Raw genomic sequence first — 21,709 nt, forward strand, 5'->3', positions numbered from 1 at the left:
AACACCTAGACTCTTACTGATCTATACAATTGGGAACAGCAGTTTTTCCTGTAATGGTGGGTTAGAGTCCATTGTGAGAGTTGGGGAGAAAAGGGAGGTAAATAGTTTTTCTAATTCCTTTGGTTAGGATAACTTCTGGGGAAACCATGTGATTCAGTTTTGTTTTGTGGGCAGTTTAAGAATATCTTGGTCTATATAATGATGTGGGGAAATAGCTTGTTCTTTTTCTGACAAGGAATATTTCCAGAAAGATAACTTGAGCTACATTTACATTATTTGATCTAGTAGAATATAACATGGGCTAAAAAGTGACTGAAATGTACATATATCTTTACTGGTCAACAAAACCTTTGCAACAGGTCACCTATGAATATTGTTACAGTTTTTATCTTCTTAACCTAGTGGACTGCCTCCCCTCTTTAGGAGGAAGACTATTTCTTTCTATTTGGGGATGACAGGGCAAGGCCAAATGGTCAGTGCTTATGAAATAGAAAGAGGAAAGACAGTCTTTACAGAGATTGTGCAAAAGTCAAGGAACACACATTGTGCGTCATTAGGGCTTTCAAATTGCTTGTATGTTTTTCAGTAAAATGGGTCTAGGGAGACTACAGAAGAAAAGGGTTTAGGGAACTAGCCAGAGACAGTTATGCAAGAGCCTAAGCCTTCAGATTTCTACATACATTCCTGCTGAACCTCATTTCTAGTACTTGCTCCTTTGTGATGATTCCTATGTTTTTAAGTATTCATCCCAGGTCTAGCTTGAACCTGAGTTAAGCAGACAGAAATGAATGGAACACTGCCCTGCTTAACTCTGTTTTTCTGCTATCCCATCAGGTGTAAAGGAGTGACTGCCTTCAGAAGCACAAAAGCGTGGAAAAGGGAGCGATGATGCATTCAGTGCTTGCAGCTATGAAGCCCTGGGGCCTTCTCAGCCAAATGTTCATAAATCAAATATCTATCAAACCACAAGACACTGCAAATTTATGTCCCTCTCCTCCTTCCCAGCTCTCTGCCCTTCACAAAATCCACAATATTCCTACCTGAAATTCCTCAGAGACACACTATTTCCAGACATAGATGGGCAGACAGACAGACATCAGTTAGTGAGGTACAGCTCATAAGTAATTCACTAAAGAGTCTGCTGGGATAAGGGAGGGAACTGCTGTGGGTGTATTGTTCCAGTCTCATCATTTCCCAAAACACTGAATGAAATAATAACCTGTTTATAATACTGCATGACATCAAGGCAATGCTACATAGCTGCACTTGAGAAACAGCTTTGAACCCTGTAACCTTCCTTCAAGTGAGAAAGTCTTTAGGGAGGCCATGGGATGCAGAAAGCTGTATCCTTGTGGTTCTCTAGATCCACTTGTACCCTTGAACCACCTGTTTTCTTTTCCCTTACAGCTGTTGTTAACTCTGGCTTGAAGCTAAAGATTTCATCTTGCCAAAGAGCCATGCGAGTGATACAATTCATTATAGAGTAGATTTTGGACATAAAAAGAACCAAGTCCAGACACTTGACCCATTCTCCTCCAATAAGCTACAGGAGGAAAAAAAAATTCATTCCCTATCTGTGTCACACTATGGTCACATTACGTAATTATCCTCTCCCTTTGCCTTTACCTACCCTGCTTAGAAGTACTTGGCCTTGCAGGTTCACAGCTTTGATTTTGATACAGTCTTTCTTTTCCCTAATCCACAGCTAAGTCCTTTGTGTTACACAGCAAACAGTTGCACCGTCCTTTGAAGGTGCACTAGGTATATTGCCTGATTGAATTCAATGTTTCTAAGCCATTCCAGAACATCTGCTGACCAGTTAACCTCTTGTATTTTGTCTCTTACAGTATAGTAAAAACAAAAGCAATCCAAACTTTAGAAGGGGGAAAAAAAATGCACCAAAACAAACAAGAACTGATCCTGCTCACCTGAGAGAAGGTTTACTTTAGACATGTAAGTTAATGCATCTCCTATCTGTTCTTTCCCCTAGGCAGCTTCCTCCAAAGAAAGGAATAATATCTTCAGCATCAGTGTGGGTATCTTATGTCTGGGGGACTAATCATTTCCAGGACTGAGCCCTGATGACTTAAGCTGTTCTGTACACAAAACTCCATGCATGGAAGGCAAAAACATTGTTCTGTTGCCCCAAAAAGGGAAGAAGGTTTCAAGGGTTGCTAAAAACAACCTCTGATCAGCTGTACACATCTAGACACTGTTGTCTTTGGTGTCCCAGATGGTCCCAGCTGTTGGCATAAGCACTGACAATGGCATTCATTCCTTTTGCACACAAGTCCTGTGCAAGCTCAATTCTTCAGCTGCCTGCTGATGGGAAGTGAAATTCACACAGAGAAAAGCTGTCCTTGAGGCCCACAGGATCCCAAAGCTTGTGGAAAAAATGGGGAGGATTAGTTGTAGGATCACTTCCGGCTACTATCTAATTTTATCTGTGTGTCACTGATACTGAACGTCATTCTTTTTATTATGAGAACCCCTGGACAAACAGGGCTAAAAATAAAAAGCAAGAGCTCAGAGCTGGCACAAACTGTGCTACACGGACTCCAATTTGTATAGCAGGAACTATAATCACTCTGAGACGTGCCCAAGCCCTCGGGCATCCCACGGGATTTCAGTCACTTGTTTACAAGGTGTTTTGATTTGCAGCTGTTTGACTACAGTGGCATTTCAAGAGGGGGCGGCTTGAAAGGATGTTGTTACTTTGGATGCCGGGATTGGGAAATTGGTATTGAAAAATCACACAAGAAACAGGCGAGTGCTGTCTTTGTTCTTCCCCCCTTACACATGAATGACGTCAGCGCAGGGGAAAGGAGCTCCAGAACAGAACCAGAGACCAGAGCTCTGGAAGGAATAAGCAGGGTACAGGTAAATGCCTGAAAACAGAGCTGTGCCCTAATCACACCAGAGTGCCCCACATCTGATCTAGAGGGACTAAGTTCTGGAGGTAAGAAGGGAACCAACCAAGCCCATTGCTTTTCCACCTTTTCTGAGATTGTCACACCTAAGAATTAGGCTAAAGGTCATTTCTAGCTCACTTCAAACAGACCAGCAGCTGAAATGGATTTAGTCACTGGCTCAAAGTGATTTGGCACTTCAGATGGCTCTTTCCATAATTCCTGCTCTCCTGACCTGAACAGTTCCTCTTTCAGAACTGCATTAAGCTAATGCCCACTTTCTTCTGGCCCTATTGGGATAATGGATTCAGATATGCAGAAAGAATGTAAAAATCCATCTGTTATCCGGGATGAGTGATCTGCACAATAGTGCCCATGAGTGTTTGTTTAACACTGCGGACAGCAGAACGCTGCTAAGTGGTACCATGCTGAGAAAGGGAAAGCAAGAAGGAAGGAGAAAGTAGCCTGGCTGTTTAAAAGTTATGTCCACCAATCTGTCTGCATTTTTTTGGCTTAGTTAACTGTTTGCCTATTTTTTGTGGGAAACCAGGAAGGACACGTGGAGCTTTTCGCAGGCTTTAGTGTTATTCTCTTGTTTCCAGAGAATCCAGCCTTGGATTTTGTATGCGTTAATTACAGCAACTCACGTAGAAAATCTAGTGCCAAGAGAATATTTACCTTGCAAACATTTCATCTGCTGCCCCCCTCTCCCCTTCTGTGACTTTTTCAGGCGCTGACTGACTGGAGGCGCCGCGTGCTTTTGAAGAAGCCTCACCCTCGCCAACCTCAGACAGCAGCCCTTTGCCTGCTCAGTGCGTGCCAGAAACCTGGCTGCACTTTCTTGGCAGGGAGCAGCCATCTCCTCACTTCCTGGAGGTGAAGGAGGGCTCAGCCTAGAATATAAAGCATAAAATGGGAAAGAATCAGTTAGATTATACCATGACAAATTGTTGTTTTTCTAGCGAGATAAAAACCCACCCTATGTTTGATTCTGAGTGACATTGATCAGTTTGGCACCAGCAACTTCTCTGCTGGAGTCATGAGTGACTACTCTTTAAGCAAGTACCAGAATTATCTAGGCTGGCATTACAGTTCATCACACTCCTTGCTTTCTTTAGGCAAAGTTGAAGGAAAAATCTGCATTTGAACTAAACATGCCATCGAAGATCTCAAAGAACGTGACTTATCCTAGCCCACATGCCAATCCTGAATTGGAGCCAGGGTCAGAAATTCTCACTCTCTCTCCTTTCCTCCAGCCAGGATAACTTTTCCTCAAGGTCAGCTATGACTGTTGCCATCAGGGGCATGTGACACTGTCAACACCTTGCCATACCAGTTTCAGACTTCCTGGGTTTTACCCATAGCTATTGAAAACCGTCTACAGAAGAGGCTGCTATAAAGAAAGTTGAAGACTGTCGAAGTCTATTCTAATCCACAGTGTCTATATTTATGCAGCCCTTGTCACAGCAGAGCAGAAAAAAAATGTCACTGGAACAGTTTTCTTTTTTTGCCAACAGGCAAGAGGTTTAAAAAGAGGCAGTAACCTCTATTTGATGATGTGTTTCTACAAATGTTTAACTTGCTATTTCATTTAGAAATCATCTTTAATGTTGATTTATATTCCTGGCAGTGAAGTCAGGAGGTTGGCAATCCCATTTCTTTTCAGTCTGTGCTCTGACTGAGGCAATAACGCAGATCAAAGAGAAGGAGTCTTACAGCACTCACATTTTATCTTCTTGAATGTTTTCAAGTTCTCACTCTGATATTCATGGGCAGATTATGTAAGTACTAGATTTATACTTTTGAAGGCCACATAGTAAAGACTGAAACATTGTATCATTAAGAGGAAGTATCTGGAAATAATTGAATTGAATAAAGGAACAACATGTCACAAGTAAACACTTGACACAAGCAGCAGTGTTTTCCTGGAGATGTCATTTTGCTCCAGTCTTTTATAGGGCCAGCCACTTGTTTTTATGCCATAGAATATAAAATTAACTGTATGTTATTATACATTCTAAGTCTTGTTTTTCATCTAAATATGTCAAGCTACAATTTTTATTGCCTTAGTAATGGCTAAATATTCAAGGACTTGAATTCCATCAATAACAGTTTACCTAACTGATGGAAGCAGAGTAAGCCACAGACCTTCTGTGAATTTTTCAGAGGGTAATATATTACATTTCATTATCTAACAGGTCAGAGGAATATGAAGACTTGCTTTGGTGCCTGCCTTGAGCCTCCCTGCCCATGGCTTTTGTACAGTATCTTATTAACACTGACAGGTTTAGTTGCTTAATGATTTGGGGACTTTCACAACATAGCAATACCTCCTTTTTTTATAAAAAAGAGAACAAAGGCAGGCAGAAGTCAGCAGATTATAACATCATCAGAGTTGGAAGAGACCTTTAAGATTATCTAGTCCATCAACCCAGTACCATCACTATAACCTCTAATCTAGATTTAGTATATTCCCCCTGCACCACATCCAGACACCTCTTAAACACCTCCAGGGATGGTGACTCCAGCATCTCCCTTGGCAGCCTATTCCAATGCCTAAAATGCACTGAAGGATGAGAGAATAGATTGAGAGCAGCCCTGAGGAGAAGGGCTTGGAGCTCTTAGTTGAAGAGAAGTGTGTGACAGAGCCATGTGCAAGTTGGTTGGGGCTGAGAGCTCCTGGTCTAGTGAGAGGTGTCCCTGCCCACGGGAGGGAGTTGGGACAAGATGATCTTTGAGGTCCCTCCTGGCCCAAACAGCTGTTTGATCCCATGGAGTGGGACAGAACACGGATGTGCTGCCAGGCAGAGGGAACAGGCTGTGGGGCCATCAGGGCCAGCACGTCCCCTCTGCAGTGGCCCTGCTGCCATCAGCCACTGCCATCAGCCACTGCCAGACACAGGGACAGGCATGTGCCGGGACAGGCCTGCGTGGGGAGATCACAGAACTGTCAGGGTCTGAAGGGGCATCAGGAGACCATTTATCCAACCTCCTGCCAAGGCAGAGTCACCTAGAGCGGATTACTCAGAACACATCCCACATCCAGGAAGATTTTGAATCTCTCCAGAGAGGGAGACTCCACAACATCCCTGGGCAGCCTGTTCCAGTTCTCTGACACTCAATATAAAGAAATTCTTCCTCACGTTGAGGTGGAACTTCTTTTGTTTTAGCTCATGGCCCCTGCACCTTATCCTGTGGCTGGGCACAGCCTCTTGGCACCCGCCTTTGAGATATTTACATACACTAGTGACACCCCTCTCACATTTTTCTTCTCTGGATTAAATGGGCCCAGCTTCCACAGCCTTTATTCACAACAGAGATGCTCCAGCCCCTCCATCATCTCTGTTGCCCTCCCCATGGCACTGTCCCACAGCTCCATGTCTCCTCACTATGAGGAGCCCAGAGCGGACACAGCACTGAATGTGCGGCCTCGCCAGGGCTGGGCGGAGGGGCAGGCCCACCTCCCTCGGCCTGCTGGCCACGGGCTGTGCTGGGTGCAGCCCAGGACACCACAAGAGCATCCCGGACTCCCCGGTCCCGCTCCCCGGCGCTGTCCCAGTCCCGGTAGCGGGGCGGGCTCTCCCCGGGCGGTGCGGCCCCTCTGGCCCGGCCCCTCTGGCCCGGCCCCGGACGCGCTTGTGGCGGCGGAAGGGGCGGGGCGGGGCGGCCGCGGGCCCGGCGCGATGTTCCTGACGGCGGCGGCCCGTGAGTGGCGCGGGCGCGGCGGGGCCGGGCGGTGACGGCGATGGTGGCCCTGGTGGTGGCCCTGGTGGTGGCCGTGGGGGGGCTGTGGGGGCGGGCGGGCTCCCCAGTGGCGGCACCGCCGCCGCGACTTTCCCGGCCCTTCCCGGCCCTTCCTCTCCTTGGGCCGCGGGGCCTCCCGGCGTGCCCCGGAGGAGGCTCAGGGTGACCTAATCAGAGTTTACACAGACACAATATAGATTAAAAAAAAAAAAAATAAATAAAAAAAAAAAAAGTGGGAGTTTGAATTTGTGCTGCAGATTTATGATTACTTTAAATTCAGTGAGGTGACAGCAATAATTCAGGCCGTTTCATGCTGTGCTGTGGGTTAGATGAGCGAACCCAAAGTCGGGCTCGGCCGAGAAGGGCTCCCCGCTCGGCACCTGTGGCCACGCAAACCCTTGTTTGTGTTGGCACCATGAGGAACCGAAGCCGGAGTTGGGGGGAACAAGTCCGGGAGACTGGGCACTGCAGTTCCCCCCAGCAGTGTTCCTCACACCTGTCTCGACTTCACATTCACCCAGAGAATTTGTACTCAGCACTGAAGCTGAAAAGTTACTGAGAACATCTGGGGGGTGCAGCAAGTGCAGCCTGTCGTGCTGGGCACTGCATTTGCACAGGCACTTGTAAAGGTGACATAGTGGCAGAAAAAGCAGGAACCAACAGCACATGGAAGAATAAGTGGGACTTTATCATGACAATAAAACTCTCTGGGGCTTTAGCAAAGTTAGGCCATAGAAAACACTTAATCTTTAAATATTGCATATAAAGGAAACAAGATAAAATGGTAACTGTTTCTTCTGTTTTTCTCTTCTTCATGCTGCAAAAAAAAAACAAACAAAAACAAACAACCAACCCAGTGGCCAAGAGCAAATCTAAGTAAGTGATGGTTGTCCTTATCAGTTTTTGATTATTGGTATGTTGTATCTTTGTGAAGTGTTAAGCTCCTCTAGATTTTTTAAATATGCCTTAGAGAATTGCAGTCCTTGAGTCTAGCTGCCTCCTCTCAGCCATTCTATATGTCTGTCTTCTTACAGGTAAGTACAGGATGGTGTGAAACTCTGCCATGGGTTCTGAACTTGCAGCAAAGGCGGGTTTTGTCCTATGGGCTGCTGGATTAAGCTCAGCAGTAATCTCCAAAGCACCCTGCACAGGGGGAAGCACACCTCTGTGCTCTGTGATTAAAGAGAGGCTGTAAATTATCCAAGTATTTTTCCTGTTGTTCACCTGTCATACCTTTTTAGCTGAGGAGAGTAAACTAAGGTGCAGCGTGGGTCTTTGTTGTCTGTCGTGTGGAATTTGGGCAGGTGCCATGAAACTTCCCCATAGCCAGAGTGCAGAACACTTCTAGGCTTAGTATATTCCTGAGTTTATATGGGAGGAATGGATGGAGTGCAGTCAGTGCTCTGGGCATCTTAGTTTGCTCTATAGTCCAACTCAGCAGAAATGTTAGTGGGCTCTGGAAGAAAATTAGTCACAGTCCTCTGGCCTGTAAAGAAAGCTGATAGTGTGTTAAGGGTTGAAAAGGAAGGAATATGCACTTTGAGCACACCAGTACCCTTACAATATGGCACAAGGAAACAAGATCATGTGGAGAAACTGACTTGGATCCAAAATGCTGTTTGTAAGAAAATTAGCTAGAGAAATCCAAGAGGCTAAAGTGGTACATTTATGGGAACACATTCCTGCCTTCCCGTTCCCAGAAGTTGCATTCTGTGTGAGTGTATTATACTTGGTACTACACAGGCCTGGGATCAGGGCCTTCAGTACATTTCCTGTATTTTATTTTTTTTAAGAATCTGCCCCCAGCAGAGCCAGTGCCAAGCACTTGCCACATTTCAGCAGATTTTTCCGCTACAGAATTTCTGCACAATTGTCAGGCTTTTAAATTAAGAAAGCACTTCCCAAATATGTGTCTGACAGAGAGCAGTTTGACATCTCATTGTTCAGCTGTTATCTGTTCATAAAAACAAACACAGCAAACCAGGAGGTTTCTGCAAGGTGAAAAAGTAGCTTTTTAAAGTGGTGTAACTAATGTTGATATAGGGATTTCTACCACACACTTCCTTTTATTTTTTATCCCAATGTTTCTTTCTGTTCTTTTACAGTCCCATATGCACTCTGGGAATATGTTCTTATATTATTTATCCTTCTCCACTCACCTTGGGTTTCTTCCTGTGCCCCAACAGCTTTCTGTGTTGTTAGTGTTGCTTTCTGGCTCAGATCCTTGTTACATTTCTTAACAGGGGAGTCATTTTTTTGAGCAAGGTGTATTTGGAATGAGCTTAGCCTCAAATGTGGTGCACAAGAATTACAAGGCCTGGTCATGGTGATGCCACTGATTCCCCCAGAAAGGGGAAACTGCACAGAGGCTTTGAGGAAGTGGGTGAGATATAGGGAAAGGAGTCTTTGTGGTTACTGAAGCTTCACAGCACACCTGCAGTAGTGTACATACAGGAGAGGACAACGAGCAGGGATAATCCCAAGAATATGCTCGGCCAGTTGTCTGCTGGAATCCAGTGTCTTTCTCTTTATTTTGAACTCAATAGTAAATTAGATTGCAAAGCTGAAAAGGAGGAGCTTAAGGAAGTACATCGGTCAGAGCTGAACAAGTGAGGAGGAACGAGTTAATTTTGACAGACCATTTTGTGTTAGAAACAGGAAAATACAGGAAAATGGAAAGTGAACTGAATGCCCACATGCAGAGGTGTATCCATCCTTCATTGAAATGGAAGAGAAAGATGTAATTTACAGACTGGTTAAAGGGTTTTACATGTTTTTGAAACTTCAGAAGATGCCCTCTTTGTGGGAAGTTGCTTGGATCTTGGCATGCTTCCAGACTGGGGGTGTGGAGCAGCTTCCTCAGTCTCCTGCTCCCTTGACACCGCGGTTGCTGCCAGCCTGCCCCACAAACCGAGAGCCCTCCAGTGGGGAAGGGGGTTCCCATGGTTGGGCTAATTTCAAGCTCTGTATCTTAGCAGGATGGATGGTGCCAAGGGGTTCCGCTTCTCCTTTTGCAAGCCTCTTGTGCCAGCCTATCTGCTTAGCTTCCCCTCTGCATGAGGAAGTGATAGTCTGTGATACAGTGCTATCTACAGCCTGAACATCTTTAACTACCATCATCCTTCCTCTCTTGCCCTTAGTTTTTAGGCCATAGTGACTCAATTGTATGCTGATTTTCCTTTTTTTTTTTTTTTCCTCTCCTGTTTTTATTCCTCCCACCTCACTGTTTTTTGGAGGAGCTACTTCTATCTAGGCTTGTATCCTGTTGAGGAATTATTTATTTAAACTTGATGCTGGAGCTTATGGTTTAGTGTTTGTGTTAAAAGTTGAGCATACATAGTTTTGATACTCCCATCCCTGAAGTTGAAATTAAGTGTCTTATGTGATTGATTGTGTCAAACTGTGTGTGCTGAAAGCTCATCCCGTGCCCTGGCAGATGTGGTGGGCCCTCACTGAGTGCCTGTGCACTGACACAGAGACACCCCTTGTGACTTTAGGTACATTCTGGTGAGGATGAAGAGCGCTGCGGAGACAGGCTACTGCTTCAACATCAGGAGACTCCGACTGCAGGAAAAACTGGTCTTGCTGAGATACGATCCCATCGGTAAGCTTGGGGAAGAAGTCAGCCTGCTTTGTGTGAGCTTCTCTGACTCTGGGGGGGAAAAGATTTGAATGCAACAGGGTTTTTCCCATCTAAGCAGAATATGTCATAACATGTTTCATACTCAAGTGACTGTAGGGTTGCTGTTCTTCATGACATTCCAGTGGGAAGTAAATGTTACCCTCATTTTACAGATTGTGGCAGTGAAACAAAGTAATGACTTGCCTGACACATCAGAGACTTTGATGACAGCCATGCCACATGTCACTGGCGAAGTCAAGTGACACAGGAGTTCTTTCATTCTGTTTCTTTGTGTGGTTTGCTAGACTGTGCTACCTCCAACAAGCAGGCTCAAAGCATGCATCAACAGAAGGGTTCTTTTAAGATGCCATGGAAGCTCTAGACCAGAAATTTTAACCACCTCTTACAAAATGGACTTTTTCTTCTAAAGAAATAGGCACAGATTCTTCCAGTTCCACAAATGATATCACTCTCCAGATGGCAGTTTGTGGATTCTTTTATGTTCCCCTGGTCCTTGCAGATTTTCTCAGTTTAAGAATCTGATTTGTTGGACAGGTTATAGCACCTGCCAAACGGCCTTTTGCTCACCCAGCATTTTGAAAGGTGTTTAAGGGTTCAAGTTTCTGTCGTAAGCATTAAATAGCTGAATTTAATGTTAAAAAGCTTAGTGTGGCTAAACTTAGAATTTAAACCAAACCATATTAGAAATAACATGGTGTAGCTAATGCATAAAAGGCTTATTTAAAGTTGTAGAATACAAGAAATTTATTAAGCAGCTCTAAGTAGATAATGCATGGCCAGCAGTTACATGATTCAAGCTTATTTTTTCTTAAAATGTTATATTCTTCTTAGAGAACTACCTTTTAATTCTCAGAGTTAACAGTACAGGAGCTTTGAGAGGTGAGAGAAACCACCAGAGAAGCTATATGCTGTTACCAAAGGTGACAGTGGTTTTGGCTTTCCTTTTGAATTCCACACAGAAGGGGAATTGGAGATCTCTGGGATTATATCCTTGAATAAGAAAAATAAATTATTGCATTGAAACATTGTACAGAGTGATCCTCCAGAAGCTTTGCAACTTGTAGGGAAGTGAAGAAAGAGAAGAACTCAGATAGAACATGTAGTAGGTTGCTGAAGAAAGCTTTGATCTTTGTAGCCTGTAGTAGAACACAAGTGAGAAATTGATGTGAGAAAGTGTTGCATGTGTGAAGGGAAGTAAATTTGAGTCTAGATAACAACTCACATCAGGAATATGTTAGGAAGCATTTTCACTTGGCATGTGTTTTCACCTTATGTTTTGTACTTCTCAGAAACCTGGGACATCCACAGAATGAAGCTTTTTAGTGAAGTAGTGGCAGGATTGCCCAAGTTTCACTACCTCCCAACTGCAGCAACAGAATCTGTACTATCTGCAGTATTTCTTAAAACGAAACTTTTTTGTGGAAGAAGAGATTTTGTTGTGTGGATTGCTCTTGCATAGCTTTCAAAGGAATCCATATAATGAAACTAACCAAAGTGTTGATTTTCAAATTTCACTGTAAAGCTTTGCTTTGATTTATTTTGTATTTTTTGTTTTTTTATTAATGTATTGACTAAGCTTAACTTGCCCCTGCAGGTTTGTTTTTTTTTGCAAACACCCGCATCAGTCATTGTGGTCATTTTGTGCCTCGCTGAGAGATGAGAAGGACAATTGGTTAACTTCTCAGTCAGCCTGTGAGGCCAACTGAATCCAGCTCATCATCTGTAGTTGTTTGGGCTCTGGAGTTGAAGAGTAGTAGAAAGCAGAAAGAACCTATTTTTGTCCCTGCATTGAACAGCTGTGACTCAGAATAGTCACACACAGAGCAGCTGTTGAGTGTTTTCAGTCACTTCCATCCTGATACTTATTCTCACAGAGGTAAAGTGGACATCTTAGGAACTAAAAATTACATGTGGTAAAGTGAAAGCACCACTAAACTCCTTCAAGAGTTGGTTAACAACAGTGCTGTGCCAGTCAGTTGCTCCACACTCATTTAAGCCGTGAAGGCAGCCAGGAGAAAAGGAACGTGGGCTGGTTGAATTGAATTGAATTTTAACACTTCAAGCTTCTAACGGATTTTTTTTCTCTTTTTTTTTTTTTTTCCTGTAGCAAAACAACGTGTCCTCTTCACAGAGAAGAGAAAAATCCGTTCTGTGTGAACAATGACTGGACTTGATTTATACATGAGAAGAGGATGGTCTGGGGGGAGGATGGGGTGAACACCGATTCAGAAATCCAGCAACATGGGCTGAAAAAAGAGGAAATGAACTAGGATCACCGTCTCCTGTGATTTGAAGGCCATTGTGAACAAAACAATGTAGAGAGAGAAAATTCTTAATGTCTGGACATAGATCATCACAGTAACATTTATTTATCTTTCGAGTTATTTTTACAGTGCTCAATTAAAAAAAAATTAAATAGAAAATCCCATTGTCTGTGTTTTCTATTGTGAAAGAGGCTGTAATCTTCAAAGGAACTATTGTTTTATAAAGCAATAAAAATTAACATTTTCCACAGCAGGAATTCAATGGCAAGACTGCAAGTTTTTCTAACCTACCAGCCACAAATGCGACAGTAGTGGTCACAAGCTGGTGTCATTACTTGGAGGGGTAATATTGCACCAGCTCCTTCTGAGGAAAGAAATGGGAACCTAGATGAGTTTTTGGATAAGCTATTACCATAGTTAAGGGCCTGTATTATTTTCAGCCAGGTTAGTAGGATGCGGGTTTTTTTCCTGGGTTTTTGTCAAACATGAAGAAAACAGACATTGTAATTCTCTGATGTTCTTGTGAGTTTTTTTTTCCTTAATTAGCTAGCCTGTATTTAGAGCAATATGGCTAGAAACATTTTTCAAAGTTCACCTCAGGAGCAGTCTTGTCCTATTTTTAGTTAGAAGGACCTTCCTGAGTGTGGGGAAGCACAGAGTGCAGTGCCACACCTGAGGCACGTGGGCATAGACGGGCACAGGTTCAATGTACGGGGTTCTGTTGTGAGCCAAACACTGGCCCTGGTGTTTGAGCACTGAAGCTGGAGTCTCAAAGCTAAAGCTCTGCTTCATGTGCTGCCATTTCACATCAAAAGTTCTGATAAAATCAAGTAAAAATACTGCCAGGAGCCCAATACCCTCCAGGTGTTTTGCTGTAAACTTCATGTAGTTCATTCAGTAGAGCGCACTGTGGGACGGCCACAGGGTTGTGTGGGGCCAGAGACCTGCTGTGCTGTGTTTGAAAGACCCACCACCCCCACCCCATCTTACTGCTGTACAACAGGAACACACAGGATTCCTGAAATAAGCACAGAGACTCTCCTGGCCTTTCCAGTCAGCAGAGGAGAATCTCAGTGCAGTCAGGAGAATAATGCTGTCTGGTATGAGATAAAATCAGTACAGTGAGCTAGAAAATCAATTAGAAAAGGTCCTGAGGCAAGTCCTTCCTGTAAGGATATGAAGATTGTGTCCCCGGTGCCTGGACGCTCACTGATGCGACGCAGTTGGACTTCCTGATCATTTCCTCCATGGATAACTTGGGATAGTAGGCCAGGTAGAAGGCCAGTGCTCCCACAAAACTGTCTCCAGCGCCCTAGAATAAAATAACAAACAAGGTGAAGTGTATTTGCACAGGGAAACAATTCAGATGCCTTTACCGGAAACACACAAGTTGTAGCACTGATTGCAGGGGTCAGGAAATTGTTCAGGGGTTGAGTTCAATACACTTTTCTATGGCTAGGAAATTTTGCAAAGTTAAACTAATGCCACAATACTATCCCTGTGCCCAGCTGCTGAGTCAAGGGTCACACTATAATATGGCTTAAAACTTAAAGAAAAAGCAAAGCAAGTGTGCCACAGCTCAGGAAGATGCTGTTATAAACACTGCTTTTGAAACTTCCTGTTGTTGAAGTGTCTGATTTTGATTTCTCAACCTGGATGTTTCATTAAAGCTATTTTTCTCTTATTTAACTTCTGTTTTTTATAAAGGTCAGTGGTAGAAAGGGCAGAGAAAAGGGGAAAAAAATAAGCCATGTGGCTTGTGGTGTCCGTAAATTCCTAGTTGCAGAGGGATATGTTTTGACACTTCCAGAACTCAGCTGTTGTTTATTCAAATGTCCCAGTGTCATTAAAAAATATCATTATGTCTATCACATAAATCACTCATTCCTGGGGCAAGCTTTGCCACCTGTGCTGAGTTGTACCATGCAGGATGAGGACAGTGACATTCACTGGGAGCTCTGCCAGCCATGGCTGTCTTGAGCTACCCATGGTTCCCAAGCCACACCCTGCCTGCCCCGTGGGAGCCCTCGGGAGGCATGGAGTACATCTGTCTCACATGGGCATCAGCCATACCCCAGCTTGCTCTGACCCTGTTGCCCAGATACTGCTGGTTGTGCTCTGGTTAGCAGGGAGTGACAGCTGTTTGCCTCCCAAGTGCTTTTTAACAATAACTGTTGTTTAGTGATGCTCAGTGCTATGAAGTGTCCCCAGCAACTGGCAAAATTTAACTTGATTGATGGTCATGTTTAACTTGATTTGCTCCTTTCAGTCCACACTGTTCTTTCCCCCTCCTGCTCTAAAACTGGCTTGATTTCTAAGGCCAGACTGATACCAGTTCTTGTCAGTACCATAAAACTGGTGCTAAGGTCCCTTTTTGTAATCATACTTTTATCCCAGTGAAGGCATTAAACTAGACACACCAGTATTATCTCATTTCATTCCAGATCCAGCATATGGACTACCTCCCCTGAGGGATTTTGCCTCTGTAGTTGTAATAAATAGGCCCCAAGAGTCATGTGCAAGAGCAAAGGGCCTGGAAAAACTTGGTCAAAACAGCTCAGCAAAATTTCTAATGGATGTTAAAACTAGGAAGTAATATTCCAATTTTGAATACTAGTGTTTCTCAGTCTTAAACTCTTACTTGCCTTGAAATCAGCTGTATATAATATCATTCCAGCAAAACAAGGCCACTTCCACAAAAATTTGCTTGTAATATTGCAAGCAGCTGACAGGGCAGAGCAGCATAGGCACTGTAAGGTACCCTAACAGGGGTGAGCACAGGATAGGGGCCCTACCCCAGGCCTGGCCTCTCCTTGCCCAGCCCTGCCACAGTGGCTGTTTGCATTGGTGTTCCCAGTCAGAAAACTCCCTGCTTAACTCTTGCTTGGCCTAGGGTTTGAATGTTGTCTTCCATTAGGATACAATGGAGAGAGCATGGCCTGGCAAATGACAAGTTAATAAGCCAAGCCGTACCCCTGCATGCAGCTGTAGCAGCACCTGTTTCAACAGTTCTGTATTCCTGAACATACCAGGGGCAGGTGAAGGTTTTTTTATCAATTTCTGTTGTGCCTTTGTCTCCCTTCTGGTTTCCGGAGTGTTCCCACAATGGCAGGTGGAGCAAAAGCAGGTGACTGCTAGTTAAGCATTGCCAGTATCTTTTGTCTGATGCATAATACAAAAATCTCCATCCCATCTCAGAGCTGGTAATCTAATCACTGCATGATTAATTATTAAAGCTATTTTGGTGCTGTTGTTACAGACAGGAGTAGGATTTCAGCATGCAGATCTGTTCTGCTGTAGCTCTAGCAGGAAGAACATTTTTTTATAGTGATCACTGGGAAATGGAAGTAGCCAAATATTTTAATGAGTAATACTCAGAAGATTTGGTGTCAAATGGCAGCAGCATGGAGCAGAACATTGTCTTTCTGGGTTTTTCTTTAATAATTGCTGCACTGTTGGCTATAGGAACAAAAAAAAGGCTAACCACATGTCACCCAGGTCTTAGTCTGTGTGCCAGTGAGATGGAGTGTAAGTTCTCCCTGCAATGTCACTATGGCTCTCTGCTCATGGGTGATGCTCTGAGGTTGTGAGATGGCTGGGGATCTCCCTTTTGGCATGGCTGAACAACGATAAATGCCTATGAAAGCAGAAAAGGGAGAGAACACCAGACTCCCATCCAGAATGGAAAAAGGCCCCTAGCTTCTTTTTGCAAGAGAACAGATTACAGGGTGACTGGAGAATATAGAAAAGGATTTGATGCCAGTAAACTTTTGCTGAAATCCTCAGCTCACATGCATAGACTGAAGCAGTCAATATCTGCAAAGCCCAGCTATTACAGACCCAAAGGGTATCATAAATTCAGTTGCTCGTAAGTGAACGTTTTGTGAGGAGGGTGTTTTCAACAGAGGAGCTGCTGCACTGAGAACAGCATCATGCATAAGATTGATTATGTAGATACCCTGCTCAGCCTTGCTTCTGGTCTGTGCAGACATGACTGGTCAAACATGACTAAAAGAGTAATAGCGGAACTGGTTCAGCTGCAAGGTTAACTGCAGTAAGAACTATTTTTGGCTTAGAGAAACAGACCTTCCTTCTTTGGTATTGTGGACTAAACTACATTGGGTTTGGTAGATTCAGAAAAGGCTGGCACAGAGCACTAGAAGGAACAGGCTCAGAGTAAAATCAAGATTACACAAACACTGGAAAAGCAAATAGATTTACATTTAGCTGTTTCAAAACCTGCTCTAAGAAAAATAATTCTAACCTACTTCACAAAAAAAAAATCATTTGAAAATAACCAGTAAGGTGCATTGAGAGTGTCCACTGACAAAATATAAATACAAAGTATGTAATATTTTACATTCTTCAGCATTTGTCTTCCGGGAATTCTAATACACTGCAGACTTTGAGATAATCCTCATATCCTTGAGTGCCTGGAGACAATTCATTCCATAATTATGAAAGTATAACGTATTTAACCTTTCTGTAAAGCAGAAGATGCTTGTTTGTTTGAAATAAAATAAAGAATTGGATTTAAAAATTGTCTGATATGGTGTAGCTCATTCTTAAATACAAAGGTCATGGTTTTGACTAATTTTTATGGTTTTGAAGCAGTTTTGAAAACCTATTTCTATTCTGTGCCACTTGTCTGTAAGGTCCTTGTTTTCCTGTGTGTCTGGAAAATGGCATTTTTGTTTCTTACAATCCAGCATTGATTGAGATTCTGTGCCTCTAGAGAAGAGAAAACCCATGAAAACACTTCTATTTATACGTTAGCTTTTGTTAGTCCTGATTTGTCAGAAGCTGGTTCACAACTTTAGTATAACTATTTTTATACGATGCTGCCCTGAGAAGCTTTTTAAGGAAAGTGCTTTGTAAGTGGAAACTATATTGTTCAACAGCCTTTCCAGCCTGTAAAGCCTTTTTCAATCCATCATGCACAGACTGTTAGGTTGCATTTCACTTATACAATAAGATGACTTGCTCACCAAAAGAATCTGGAGGCCAAGAGGCCAAAATCTACAGTTCACCAAGTGGCAGCAGTTGCACTGTCTTGTTCCAGGGCAATCCTTTGCTCAGCCTTTGCCCTCCCAGCCTGTGCTCCTGGCACGAGCAACAGCAACCATGGAAGAACATGAGAGAGCTCTGGCTCCTGAAACCTGACATTGTTAGTGAACCTCAGAAAACTTCTCTCAGGTGATTTTTAGGAAGTTACAATCCATGTGCAGTCTGGCTATTAACATGGATTCATTCCATTAAATACATTGTAAGAGCATGTTACCAAGGCCCAAAGAACCACTTGAAAAGGATGTTGTACAGCAGTACAAGAGAAGTGTTTTGCCTGTAATGATGAATTCTTCATGTAGTGAATAAATCAAAACAGCAATCCAAAAGCTGTCAAACACTGCCTCATGATGTAGAACAAGTAACACTGCTCACAATGATGCTTATAGCCTCCAAGGAACATTCACAGAAGTGCACAAATGAACAAAGCCTGAGGATTACGCTGATTTAGGGCAGTCTACATCCATGGTGATGCAGAGATGCCCAGCTCTGTCGAAGGAATTGGGCCTTGGAGAATTCCTGCTGTATTTATAGCACTCCACAACTGTGTGATACTGGATTATGCTAAGGATGTTATCGCCCTGTCACATCTGCTCAACATTCCTTGCTGTACCTCTGCCTACTCTGTACCCGAACTGCAAATTAGCCCTATGTAACACAAAAATAGCTGTCAGCAAAGGCACTCACTATCCATTGCTCACAAGTGGGAAAAGCCTATGCCTCCTTACAAGAATCCCTGGGCTGTGCTTTGATGAAAGGTTACTAGTGGAACTGGAGAAACATTTACAGCCTTCAGATATATTCAGATAGTCTCATCTAAGATATATTCTAAGATATATCTCATCTCATCAGATATATTCTATGTCTCATCTAAGGGATAATTTCAGCTGAAATGCTCAGGGAATGAAATATCCTTTGATGGCAGTGTGTGGAAGGGTGACCCTGGAGGGATACCAGGCACCCACTAAAGCTACTCTGCCACTCCCCTGTTAAGCTGAACAAGGGAGAGGAAATAGAAAAAAAGGCTTGTGGATTGGAATATGGGCAGAGAGCAGTGACCATCACAGGCAAAACTTAACTTAGGGAAATTAACTTATTATCAATCAGATCAGAGTAGAATAATGACAAATAAAAGCAAATCTTAAAACACCTTCCCCAATCCTCCACTCTTCCCAAGCTTAATTTCACTTCCAATTTCTCTACCTCTTCCTCACACAGCAGCTCAGGATGACAGAGGATGGGGATTGTGGTCAGTTCACCACATGTTTTCTCTGCTGCCCCTTCCTCCTCAGGGGGAAGATTCCTCACACTCTTCCCCGGCTCCTGCAGGAGATCCCTGCCACAGGAGACAGTCCTCCATGAAATTCTCCAACAGGAGTCCTTCCCACAAGCAAGAGTTCTTCACAAACTGCTCCAGACTGGGTCTCTTCCACATGGTTCAGTCCTTCGGGAACACGCTGCTCCGGTGTGGGTCCCTCATGGGGTCCCAAGTTCTGTCAGCACATAGAGCTATAGCATAGGCTCCTCTCTCCACAGGTTCTGCCAGGACCCTGCTCCAGCATGGGATTCCCATGGGTCACAGCCTCCTTTGGGCATTTATCTGCTCCAGTGTGGGTCTCCTCTGGGGCTGCAGTTGGATCTCTGCATCCCCAGGGACCTCAATGGGCTGCAGGGGCACAGCTGCCTCACCAAGGTCTGCACCACAGGCTGCAGGGGAATCTCAGCTCCAGAGCCTGGAGCACCTCCTGCCCCTCCTGCACTGACCCTGGTGTCTGCACAATTGCTTCTATTACATATTCTCTCCTGCTCTCCAGCTGTTGTTGCACAGCATTATTTTTACCCTTCTTAAGGGGTAAAACTGCGTTATCCCAGAGGTGCTACCACAATGGCTGAAGGGCTCAGCCTTGGCCAGTGCTGGGTCCCTTGTGGAGCGTTGGCTCTATGGGACATGGGGGAAGCTTCCAGCAGCTTTCAGAGAAGCCATTCTTGTAGTCCCCCACTAGCAAAACCTTGTCATGAAAACCCTACTCCGAGTGGTTGAATCTGAGTTATGCAGCTTTTGTTTTTATGATTTCCTTCTTCCTGAAAGAACCTATGTTTATCCTCTATGTGATGGAGAATGATTTATTTCTAGAAATGTTCCTGGTAGGGTTTTTTTTTTTTTTTTTTTTGGTTTTGTTACTTTTTACTTCTGCATTTATTTACCTTTTAAAATTATTTTCTGGGAGGTTAATATTTTCCTCCCCACATATTTCCTCATGTTTCACTGGGAAGATATTTTAAGGCAGTTTAAATCAAGACAATCTTTAAATTAAACTAACTCCACTATCTTGAAACTCTCCTGAAATTAAACTAATTTGACTATCTTCAAATGGTTTCCTAAAATCAAGGCCTAACAAGGGTGATTACTCCCACAGTGTCTGGGGTTGCTAATCTGGTGTGGAAGCATTGCTGTCTTTGTAGGGCACCCTGCAGATACTGGTGTGGCTCTGCACAGTTGTGCTTAAAGGAGAAGACCTATTGTTATGAACCCCTAAAACATGAAATATTTGAAAGTTACAAAGAGATTTCCCACTAACAGTTACTCCTGTGTCTTTGCATGGAATTTTGAGCCAGAACAAAGTGGTAGGAAGTCCTTAACTGGGAACTACCAAATTCAGCAGTGAAAACCAACTGAACTCGAATCAAATAACAGGACTTGCTTTGCTAGGTCTAAGTTAGGCTTTTGGTACTGACTAGATAGCACTGCAAAGCTACTTGGGTTGAAAATAAAGAAGAACTAGGAAAAGCACACTGTACCCAAGAGCTTTAGGGTCTGGATCCCCAACTCTATTACTGTGCTAATCTGTTCTCTGGTAACTGAGTGTTTCTGCTGTCTTGTCACAAAGAAAGAGTAGATGTTACCCTAAGCCTAAGGAAAATATATAGAGAGAATCAAGATAGTGGTGCTTGTCTCTTCCTTTCTTCTACCTCTCTGCCTTCCCCACAACTCCCTCCACCCAGTGCTGTCTGATGTGGTTTGCACACTCCAGGCAAAGCCATGGGGATCTGTTAAGATGCTGCCCCACCACAGCTCCTTCCTCCCAGCCATGTGCAGAATGGCTGAGCTCAGCCAGTGTTTAACAACGGCAGGAGGTGTAAGCTAACACATTTTAATTTGCATTCCCTGTAGGTTGACAGTGCACTCTTTATTCCAGTGATTCAGACTGCAGTTTCATAATAGGCTTAAGCCAATCCATGGTTATGCTACTGCTGAAAGGCTCAGTCCCCACTCATGTTTTTATCCTTGTCTTGTGTTCCCACGCCCTCCCCTACATCAGATTTAGCACTTGTGTGGCCAAGCAGCGAGGCAGATCAGTTCTCTGATCCTTCTGATGACTGGGCCAGCAACACTGTGCAAGAAACAATAGTTTCCACCCAGATCAGCAAGTTGCTGTATTACCACATGATAGCTAGTCCACAGCAAAGGAGAAAGAGGTTAGAAACACTCCTTTCAGCATGATCTTGGATCATCTTGAGCCAACTGTGAAACCTCACCCTCAGTCAACACCAGGCAATTCATTAACTCAGTTGTGTATCCAAGTCTTAATACTCTGGCTCCTTGTTCACACAGGGAAAGCTGCCTGTTCCACTCTTCCATCCCTACCCTGTGGGCTGGGTCTGGAGGAATGAGGAATGATCATGCTTCCTTTCTGCATCTTTACCAGACTCTGTTCTGGGAAGCAGTGGGAAGGAGCAATCTCTGACTTTCTTGCATTTATGTTGCTGTGTACTTGCACAGCCATGAACTTGGAAAGTTTCTTGCTCACTTACTAATGTTGAACAAGGCCATCATATCATCTGGTCCTTCACATGTCCTGAGAACTTAAAAGGTAACTGAACTACACCCAGTGTATACTATCAGTTGGGAAACATCAAAACCAAAGCATACCACACTATGCTTCACATCAGCCATCAGGAATTTTTACCCACTTCCTGACAGATTTCCTGATGGGTCATTAACAGCGATTAATCAGCCTGACCGTTAACCCCCTGCATTCCTGAGAGATTAATCTCAATACAAGGCCTCCTCCAAGCAATTTATT

At 43.7% G+C, this 21,709-nt stretch overlaps 2 protein-coding genes across 3 annotated transcripts in view; one reads left to right on the plus strand and one right to left on the minus strand.

Annotated features, from left to right (window-relative positions):
- The first annotated feature begins 6,518 nt into the window (after positions 1 to 6,518).
- MRPL33 (mitochondrial ribosomal protein L33) lies at positions 6,519 to 12,712 on the plus strand. Its single transcript, XM_083857093.1, has 4 exons — positions 6,519 to 6,614; positions 7,511 to 7,529; positions 10,151 to 10,257; positions 12,404 to 12,712. The coding sequence occupies exons 1-4, from the start codon at positions 6,593 to 6,595 to the stop codon at positions 12,451 to 12,453; spliced, it is 198 nt and encodes a 65-aa protein (XP_083713219.1). The 5' UTR covers positions 6,519 to 6,592; the 3' UTR covers positions 12,454 to 12,712.
- The window catches only part of RBKS (ribokinase), a 71,732-nt gene continuing 62,669 nt past the window's right edge, over positions 12,647 to 21,709 (minus strand). For both annotated transcript variants that reach the window (XM_083857088.1, XM_083857087.1), the window contains one exon: positions 12,647 to 13,872. In XM_083857088.1, the coding sequence (XP_083713214.1) occupies positions 13,699 to 13,872 (174 nt within the window). In that variant the 3' untranslated portion in view covers positions 12,647 to 13,698. The remainder of the gene's footprint in view (positions 13,873 to 21,709) is intronic.

Source organism: Zosterops lateralis, assembly GCF_965231275.1.
Source record: "Zosterops lateralis genome assembly, chromosome: 3".
In the NCBI taxonomy this organism is placed as follows: domain Eukaryota; kingdom Metazoa; phylum Chordata; class Aves; order Passeriformes; family Zosteropidae; genus Zosterops; species Zosterops lateralis.